Source organism: Athalia rosae, chromosome 1 (genome assembly GCF_917208135.1).
Source record: "Athalia rosae chromosome 1, iyAthRosa1.1, whole genome shotgun sequence".
NCBI lineage: Eukaryota > Metazoa > Arthropoda > Insecta > Hymenoptera > Athaliidae > Athalia > Athalia rosae.
This window is the reverse complement of record NC_064026.1, coordinates 30,966,743-30,976,026: the sequence shown is the minus strand read 5'-3', so window position 1 is coordinate 30,976,026 and position 9,284 is coordinate 30,966,743. Positions and strand designations below refer to the sequence as shown.

Sequence of the window (9,284 nt, the reverse complement as noted above, 5' to 3'; positions counted from 1 at the left end):
TATTACTTGCTGTACGGGAAGTAATAAGACATTTGAAATCATCCGGAAGTATTAATTAGTTTACGATTAAATGTACAATATACCCATATACATATAACTATAGCCAGGGCAACGTTCGTTTGATGTGGTAGATCGTTACTTTCAAGAGAAGTCAATTCAATGCTTATTTTACGACGGAAATGAGAAAGTATGTGAATCTTAATCTTGTATGTGAGTAAACCGCATGTCTTACAATCAGCTTTTCATTTCATTAATTACAAGAGTACTGTCGGTATTATGCGGGCTCTCACAATCAGACAAGTACAAATTCACGATGGGTCCATACAAATTAATGCTCTATGAAAGTGAACTCTGTTCAACTGCAAATGAATTACGGGATGAGCAGCAATCATTCTTCTTTACTAAAAAAATTGATCACGCTACCACATATTAAAGAAATTCCGCTTGTACCGAATTCACAAAGTATACTATAGTAGTTGCAACCCACGTACCAGAAATGCATGTAAAAATGCATTTAGCTAGGAGCGATTCTCTTCGTTCTTCCCTTCTTATCGACCGTGCAATAATGTGTTCTCCGTTTGTTCTCAATGGTTTAGGAGATTTTTGCTAGAGTGGAAAATCCAAACCGGATTTTGAATGTGACCGGAAGTTCAACAAACAAGCCTTTAACGCTTTAAATACTTCATTCTACATTGGTAAATGATTGGTAATTGGTATACTACGTCTCACCATGTCCACTCAGGAAATAACAAAAATAATGGAACTGGATACAGCATATATTGGTTGTGGATAGTTATATATATCTCACTCGATTAAATTCCTCAACATCAAGTAACTAAATAAATCTTTCTTGCAGAGCATCTGATTCAAGATTGGCTGCAACATGTGTTAGAGGAAAACGCGAAACAAGAACAAATTTTCAAAGAAGGAACTGAATTCATCATTCCATACATGGGTGAGCCTTGCCTAATTTCTCTTAGAGGATACATTGATCTATTAGATCTGTACGTTGTTTTAATATTATAGCTGTGCCATTACCTGTGATCAGAACGATATTTGTAATATCAGGCCATTTTGGTCTGGCACCAAACGCCAGATATTTGACAGTACATCTCTTTGATAAATTCATGTGCAATCATTTTTGTGAGCTATATGCAGCAAAGATGGGAATGGATCCCACAGAGTCATGCTGGCCTCAGATATGCAAGGCTATTTCCAGCCAGGCAAAATTAAAGCTTATGTCTTGCATGCAACTGGCCAGTAAGATGGACTCACATTCCAAAGGCTTAAGTATTTCTCAGGTATACAAGGTCGATTCTCAATCAAACTCTCTGTTTATAAATATTGTCTAAATATGTATGTCATAATATGATCTCAGCATGTCATCCGTGTCCAATAGGTAATCCAGATGCTCCAATGGCTGGATAACGAATGCGAGTTTACCAGAGGCATGGTTTTCTCTGCAGAGTTCAAGGTGTACAAAACTGTAAATTTTAGGATACCATTAATCACACCTTTCCACTGTGTGGAGATACTTCTCGCTGCAACAAAGCTCAGTTGCATTCCTGCGGTTCATGACATATGTATTAATTTACTTGACCTGGCATATTTGCAAGTATGCTACACTGATATATTATAAAATATTTTTTTCTTTATTTGAAAATGACATGATGTAATACTTATTTTGTATGTTAGCATGACCGGATATATTCTCACCTCCAGCTAATGATAAGGGGAAATCATGAGCACACAGAGTCCGACTCGGGTAACGTTATGGCGTTGGAAAGCGATATGCTCTACTTGGGGGCTGCAGTAGTTCAGTGCTCCATTTCTTTTCTGCCTATGAAAGAATCTGTTGGCAAACACTTGATTCAAAAATTATCCGACTTTGTTGGTATAGCTGAAACCGATATTTGGAAATTGGCTAATTTGCTCTTCACTACAGCATTACAGAATAATCATTAATCTTCGATATTCTGAATCAGTCGAAGAGGTGAATGTAATTATCACAGAGACAAACGTGACTGTTAATGTTACAAAGAATTAATTTTTTTTTCCAATTTTTGCTGAAGTAGTTTCATTTCGTAGTTCTGTGCATCATGAATGAGAATACATCATGATCATAGCCACAGATGATTATATGTCGTATTGACAAGCTATTTAATAGCAGATAGTCATATATTTTTGTAAAGTTACCTCAAGTCTATGTGAAATAAATTTTACCTTATGGATTACACCAATGCAACCAAGTCTTAATTATTCATCACCACTTTAGTTCTGTTGGAAGTATGCTCGAATTTCCAATGATTATAGATCCAATGAAATGTCTACATTTGAAAGTCAATTTGCTGCTTTTGCAAAGTATGGCGATACTAATTCTAACGGAACTTTCATGACTCTGTCACAAAGTGATAAATGGATGAAACAGGCGCAAGTTCTGAATAAAAACCTGACCACTACAGACACAGCGATATCGTTTGGAAAACTCAAGTAATAAAGTTTTTACTTTGAAGGATTTAGACTATTTGAACACAAATTTATTATTAGGCAGAAGACTCTAGGTTTTCAAGATTACAATAAGTTTGTAAGAGACCTTGCTGCGTCAAAGGGCTTGAACCCGAAGGAATTGTTTGAAAAAATGACAAATTGTGGATCCCCAGACCTTGCCAATTCAACGGTAATCACTGAATGAGAAACAATTTCTACAATCATCAGTTGTGAAGCAATAATTATATCTTTTTTTGCAGCAAATCATTAATTCAGCATAAAATGGGAATTAAAGCAAAGGAGCGCCGCCTCGACCAATGAAGTATACCTCTGATGCAGCTAAAAAGAGACATGCACACAGATTATAGTTTGAATCTTAATATACAGACCTTGTTGCGAAATAAACCTAATGATCATTAGGTTTCGGACGAGTTTATTATAGGTAGCTAATTTAAATTTTTAACAAAATACCGCCGCGTACATGGCGATGCGCCGAGTCCTATTGCGCACGTTTGACAGTATAATAACCATGAAAATTTACGGTATCATGCACATCTGTCATCAGCGGTTAGGTGTTGGTGCATGCATCTGTACAAACGTTCTCACATTTTTACACAAACCTATACATCGTGGAAGCCCGAAGAATCACCTGTGTATCGCAATCCTGCAAGTCAAAACTGCATTTGCGCAGATTCATACGAAGTTTTTGAGTGAGCGAACTACAGTAGAAACAAGAGAGCGGTAGCAAGTATAGAAACAAGAATAAAGTTGACGATTTTCCCAGCAGAGTGCATGGTTTGAACGAAATGCCATGCATTCCAGTTGCGTACAAGTGGTGGTGGGGTACCGACTTACTTCTCATGTCAAACAGCTTGTGCTGTGTGTGTCTACCCGCATACCATTCGATTTTGATAAATATTCAATGAAAAAATACTCTGTGCTCGAACAAAAATTTTGAAAATTACATCCCCTATTAATAACAATTACAACGAAAGTGCAACATGAACTATTAACTTGGATAATATACAGGTGAGTTAGCTGTTTGTCAATAACATTTCCATTGAGCTCAGGAATGCAAGGCCTGCTTTTTTTTTCTTTTTTACGCTGCCCCGCATTCCTTTATCGATTTGTACTGGGATGCCAGACAGCGTTATATATTGTATGTATTAAACAAGTATTCAATGCTAAAACAAAAAGTTCTACGTAAATTTATCGTATAGTATACGTTTTTTTAAAATATATAATACATTTATTTTTACCTAGATCTCAAACGCGCTACGTCTCTTGCCATACTATAATACATTGCGAAAATTTATAATCACGTATAATGTATGTATGTATGTACGTACATACATGTTTGTACATCGAATTCTCATACATTCCTAAATGCGTATACATACTACTTTAATTTGCCCTTGTCGTCCGCGGCTTTTCGTGATCGTCCTTGTGATTAAATTGTCAAATCACTGAGACGTAGAAAAACAGAAATATAAAATAAAATATTGTGTTCTGAATTTGAAACGGCAAAACTTTCATATCTATAAAACACATTCCGATGCACACGTCCTAGCGCCTAGCAGTCTAAAGCGGTGTGTGTTCTGGATTTTGGCCCACTTTCCTTATTTTTTTTTTTTCATCAAATGTACAGCATAATCAATACGTCTGCTTTCGATAGCGAACAATGTAAATCGTTATAGAAAAAAACAAAAATATTTGAGAATTTTTTTATCATTTAATGATAAATTTTCTCACATTTTCCGACGCCCTCCTCAGCGCTCCTCAACCTCGGTCTGATTACAATGGGTGTTTTGTTTATCTGAGACTAGATGTATAATTATAGCTATCTAATTATGATTGTGTTATAAAGCAGCTCGTTAGGTCAATAGCAATAACTTGACTGTGACTGGAAAAATAGATGAAAAATGCATAAATGTATGCACTAGATACAACGAAATAGTAAAACTGCAGCAACGTCCTTCAATTTAAAGAAAAAGAAGCTGGGGGCAGGGGAGGAAAATCATCGTTTCTATTTATACGGAGGATAATGAGGTATAATGATAGATATGAGAGTAAATAATAAGAGATCCGGTGTGTTAAATTAATAATATGCCAGTGAGGAGAATTTTACGTATTATTATTATGGAATTGTTCAGTATTCTGGCGAGTGGGAGCTGCCTCGGGATGGCAAAGAGGAGAAAAAGGAGGAGGAGGAGGTCGCGAAGGGGGGCGCATTCCACGGACAATGGCACGTTTTTTAAAACCAATGTGTATAGTTTTGCCTTAGTCTATAATATACAATCCGCATAGTAGTCTACTAAACCTACCTCCTAGCATATAATTCGACCGTGAATAGAGCTTCGGACGTGTGCATCTAGAATAAAAATACTCGTGCTAGAGTGTAAAGAACAGATTTTTAATACATAGAATAGGGGGAGAGAGAGGGAACCGAATCGCATATTTACCTATTTATTTATAATTAATTTAATATTGTCTTCTTTATTGTTATTACAGTTTGAAAACGCCGTCTACCTTGGATCACATCGTCTCAGCATCAACTGCGAGAATATTGGAATCGTACCTTGTGATAAAAAAATAAAAATAAAAAAAATATATTCATCTTTCGCGTTTATAAGGAATTAAAAATTAGGAGCGAGAGAAAGCACTGCGGACGACTTTTATACTTATACATATAGTGGACTTGTGAATGCACCGGAACACCCGCTACTTGGGCTACTGCTGCTGCTGCTGCAATAGCGGAGGAAGAAAACTTCCTTAGGGATAAAAAAAATCAAATTAAATTATCGTACGTCGTAATGTCAGCGGTTGAAAGCGCTCTTGACGTTCTCTCCAGAGCTGCCACGATGGTACAGGGTGAGTGTTCTTTTTTCTTTCTCTTACTCATAGCTTTATTCAATCTCTCCATTATTTTTATATGCTAATTGCGCAGGTTTCGGTTTACGAGATTCGCGCGCTTTTGAATCTACGCCCATCATAGGTCGCGGTCCGATCAATCGAATTATCGATCATGGGTGGGGAATTTGAAATTCCCCGCCGGAATGCCCCCTTACGAACCTTCCATCGCACGAGAATATTAAATATCACGTAGTTTTATATCATTTGATCAGGCTTTCTAGATGCAAAAACTTCTACTCGTTTCAAACACCCAGATCGTACTTTTGGCAAATGCGACCTTATACATGTATCATTAAATACGCGGTACTCATTCATGTTATTGTTGAATTGGTAGAAGTAGCCTACGTACGTGCCCTTGTATTCTCCGAGCGTCTATATCTGATTCCCTCTGCACATTTGCATTTACGTGTATACGGTAGCACGCTTCGCACGTGTTCACCATGACGTATGCACGCGCGCTCTTTCTGTCTTGCTATTGTATAAATGGGCATATCTCATGTTCCCGTACTGTTTGTTACAACGGACTGACCTACGCAGTCCGTTATTACTGTAGTAATATACAATTTGACGAGCACGTAATTCGTAGTTTTTCTATTTTTATTCCTATATGTTCTTCATTTGAAACATCGTTAAGCCGAAGCGCAGATACGGCACTAGAAATTCGATTCTTGTGTTTCTTCCTACTATACATAGTTGAATTTGAATGACATTATATACTTATTGCTGATGCCATCCGCTGCATTCATCATTATACGACAAGGTAATAAACCGTCCATTGTTATAAGTATATTGCTACGTGAGAGTATCCGCTGATTTTGCTAATTCCGTTTCGATTCTCTATACTCATGCTCGTCTCATCGCAAAAAAACCTTCCAAACAAATTCGAGCGTTATTCTTCATGCGCAAAAATTTTTCTTACGGGGCAATCAGTCGAGCCCACGTTGAGAAGACTGCAAGAAAGTTGTCGATCAGAAATTGTGAAGAATTCCGATTCGGATGTCTAAATATAATAGTTTACCGAATTTCCTATCGCTAGTACTCATGTCGTTCGATCAATCAGCTCAATCACTCCGGTTAAATCTGCTTTGGCAGCCTTGGCGCAATACTGACACTTTACAATCATCCACTTCCGAATCCAGAGGTATAATTTCAGTCTGAAACTCATTATTATTGTAATAGTTTCATTAAAACATTATGATTCCTATTACAGAGGAAAGACCGAAGGCGTCGAATCTTCACAGAAAACCCAGCAGCGCTTGGCGAAAGGAACGTAGGCGTGATCCGATTCAAAGCGAAGCTCTGGATATGTCAGCTGCTAGGGTACATCACCATGCAAGGCCGAGCGTTATCGTACCAACGACACCTCAACCAGGTGAATTTTCTGGAATAAAAAAACCGATAATTATAAGAAAAAAGTTCGTGATGAAAGAACGATTGTACGTGCATGCAAAACATCATTTAATATCGAATTGCGAAGATCAGTTTTTCGGATTCTTTCTAACTGAACTATTTTCATGAAGACATACTTACTCGAAATTCTCTGGATTTTGATCGATTTTTTCTGTTTTTGTTTTTAATGAAAATTAGGAACTACCGTCGAAGATACGCCCGTAGCCGCATGTCCAGTAAATTCTTCTACGGCATCGGGGGTGCCAAGAACCGGCGTCAGGAGCAGCGGAGTTGTATGCGACCCAGCAATTGACGAACACTTCAAAAGGTCCCTTGGTCTCGAGGAATACGCAGCTGTATTTGATGCGACGGCATCTAACGACAAGGAGTCGGGCCTTAGCGGTGAGTAATTGTACCTGCGTTTTAGGGGTGCAATTAAACGAAACGTAGATTATCAAAATATATTATTGTCATACAAATCTCGATCTTATGCGGAAATTTCAAATCTTTGTACTATTTAATTATACTCAATAAAATGAAGTCTTGTTATATTTCAATACTGAACTCACTCTGTAACGTTTTTTCTTTGCTGTTATTTAATCAATGCAGTAGACGACCACTTTGCCAAAGCACTGGGTGAGACGTGGACTCGATTGCAAGCTACAAACAGGAGCAAGGATTCCACTTAACCTTTGGTCGCTGACTTCCGAAGCAGGTGTTTAATCGCCTGTGTTGGCCGAATCCTGCTACCATCGTTCTACGTTAGTATTTTGACTATCTAAGAGTCGGTCCAGATGCGATTCGACTAAGCGAAATCGATTCAGCTTCTTATTCCATTCTCTCTAATATTCCAGGTGCTTGATCCAAACAACCAGTAAGCTGCTTGCGGAATCTCTGTTACTGGATCGCCGGAATATATTACTTGTAAATAAAGATATAGCTTAATCAACAATCACGTGGTATAATTGTTTATTCCATAATCAACGAGACGTTTTATTTTTACACTCTGGCGTATCGTTAGATCCATAATTCCCTGCCGTCTGGCTGGACGAGCGACGACTAAAAGTTCGGCGATATACCAGGATGCAAAGACTTCCCTGAGAGTATTGAGCCATAGAAGTTATATCCGGTGCACTTTGTAACGGATACGAATTATATTACTTGACATGTTTCCGTTCTCGGTAATTTCCGTGTAAAAGTTAAAATCCGCAGGGTACCGGGAGGAGCGGCACTGATTTCAAATGGTGCTAGGAAAATTTTATAAGGTACCCCAGCACTCACAGAAGTCAGTACCTCCACCATCCCTTTCTCAAGAGAGAATAAATGGGTATTTTCTCATTTATTCTTCCGCCTACCGATTGACGTCTTCGTCCTCGAGTCCATCTGTAATAATTATGCATTGTATAAGTGTAACATATAAACGTCGGCGCGCGTCATACGGAGTGCCATAAGTCACGCCCAGCGATTTGTGATAAACTACAAGATGCAAAAAAATCTCTGACGTCAGAAATCATGCGGTTTTATAATATCCCGTCGACCACTGATTTCACCTCGGCCTGGTTCCTATTATGCTACCGCAAAACTTCTACCAGACTCATTTTTAACGCTGCTTTAACTATTTGACAAATTGAAAGTTATCGTTGCTATAGTTTTCACAATTAAATGACATTGTAATTGTTTTTGTAAGTTGAATTTATAATTTATGTATTTAAAGAGTTTATGAAAGATATTCTCGGAGACTTTTTGCTACCGCAATGTTTTTGTGTTTAGGGAAATGCCGCACGTGAAAATAAAAATCACGATTTTAATTACGATGGGTTACCTCGTTGGTCGTTTGTTTCGAGAGTGTAATCGGCAAATTAATTATATCTTGTGCCTCCGGGGCATCTTCTGAGTTGTCGCGAACGTGTGGAAGGATTTTGAGAGATGAACTAGGTGGGCAACAGACGAGCCAACTGCCTCAGGAGCGGTCAGATGGCTTCCTATATGCAGGCAGCTTGTTCACTTGCCGTAAAGCAGAATGGTAACTTAATATTAGACTTGAATATAAGTACGGTAATCCCATACCACGGTCTAAAGTAAGCCTACACCTCGCCCTCCCCTCTATAAGGGGGATGAGGGGGAGCTCCTCCCTCTTCCTTCTTTCGCGCCCTTCCTTCCTTTTTTTTCCCTCCGCCTCATGGTATTGCTGTCGTCGAACGGCCACCGTGTTGTCTCATCTCATTCTTATATGGTCGAGAGACACCCACCCCATACCGGTGTCTCAAACGAAACGATGATCCATCCGGAGATGGAACTGGATCATGGCAATTGTTGCAAAGATTCGTCACGCTGGTAATTGTCGTATTACAATTGTATACATAATTCTTTTTTCTATTCAACAACTACTTGCCATCACCCTACAACCCCGCCCGGTGCATGTGTAGCGATTCCTTCTTCAACAGGTGGGTTTCGCATCGGCCCTCGCTTTTCCCCTCTCTTCCCATGGTAGCTAC

The 9,284-nt window shown here is 38.6% G+C and overlaps 2 protein-coding genes and 1 long non-coding RNA gene across 5 annotated transcripts; 2 read left to right on the top strand and 1 right to left on the bottom strand.

The window, feature by feature from the left end:
• The first annotated feature begins 10 nt into the window (after positions 1 to 10).
• Positions 11 to 2,485, top strand: LOC105684207 (cyclin N-terminal domain-containing protein 1-like). The gene is made up of 5 exons (XM_012397390.3): positions 11 to 782; positions 857 to 955; positions 1,027 to 1,301; positions 1,400 to 1,615; positions 1,696 to 2,485. Exons 1-5 carry the CDS (start codon positions 731 to 733, stop codon positions 1,963 to 1,965), a joined length of 912 nt encoding a protein of 303 aa, XP_012252813.2. The 5' UTR covers positions 11 to 730; the 3' UTR covers positions 1,966 to 2,485.
• Positions 1,160 to 3,032, bottom strand: LOC125499748. The gene is made up of 3 exons (XR_007276731.1): positions 2,877 to 3,032; positions 1,717 to 1,852; positions 1,160 to 1,484 (listed from the first exon to the last, which is right to left on the bottom strand). It is a non-coding gene; the product is annotated as an uncharacterized LOC125499748 (long non-coding RNA).
• Positions 3,033 to 3,245: 213 nt separating this feature from the next.
• LOC105684208 (transcription cofactor vestigial-like protein 4) lies at positions 3,246 to 7,741 on the top strand. 3 transcript variants are annotated; one of them, XM_012397391.3, is made up of 6 exons: positions 3,246 to 3,516; positions 4,999 to 5,358; positions 6,611 to 6,772; positions 6,988 to 7,191; positions 7,399 to 7,550; positions 7,644 to 7,741. In XM_012397391.3, exons 2-5 carry the CDS (start codon positions 5,301 to 5,303, stop codon positions 7,476 to 7,478), a joined length of 504 nt encoding a protein of 167 aa, XP_012252814.1. In that variant the 5' UTR covers positions 3,246 to 3,516; positions 4,999 to 5,300; the 3' UTR covers positions 7,479 to 7,550; positions 7,644 to 7,741. The 3 variants fall into 3 exon arrangements, with proteins under 3 accessions (XP_012252814.1, XP_012252815.1, XP_012252816.1); XM_012397392.3 differs by lacking the exon at positions 3,246 to 3,516 and adding an exon at positions 4,747 to 4,885; XM_012397393.3 differs by lacking the exons at positions 3,246 to 3,516; positions 4,999 to 5,358 and adding an exon at positions 5,435 to 6,160.
• Positions 7,742 to 9,284: the final 1,543 nt, after the last annotated feature.

Coding starts and splice junctions, on each gene's coding strand:
- LOC105684207 (XM_012397390.3), top strand. CDS start 731: ATGTCCACTCAGGAAATAACAAAAATAATGGAACTGGATACAGCATAT. Junction 956..1,026: donor ATTCATCATTCCATACATGG/GTGAGCCTTGCC, acceptor TTAATATTATAG/CTGTGCCATTACCTGTGATC. Junction 1,302..1,399: donor AAGGCTTAAGTATTTCTCAG/GTATACAAGGTC, acceptor CGTGTCCAATAG/GTAATCCAGATGCTCCAATG.
- LOC105684208 (XM_012397391.3), top strand. CDS start 5,301: ATGTCAGCGGTTGAAAGCGCTCTTGACGTTCTCTCCAGAGCTGCCACG. Junction 6,773..6,987: donor ACCAACGACACCTCAACCAG/GTGAATTTTCTG, acceptor AATGAAAATTAG/GAACTACCGTCGAAGATACG. Junction 7,192..7,398: donor CAAGGAGTCGGGCCTTAGCG/GTGAGTAATTGT, acceptor TAATCAATGCAG/TAGACGACCACTTTGCCAAA.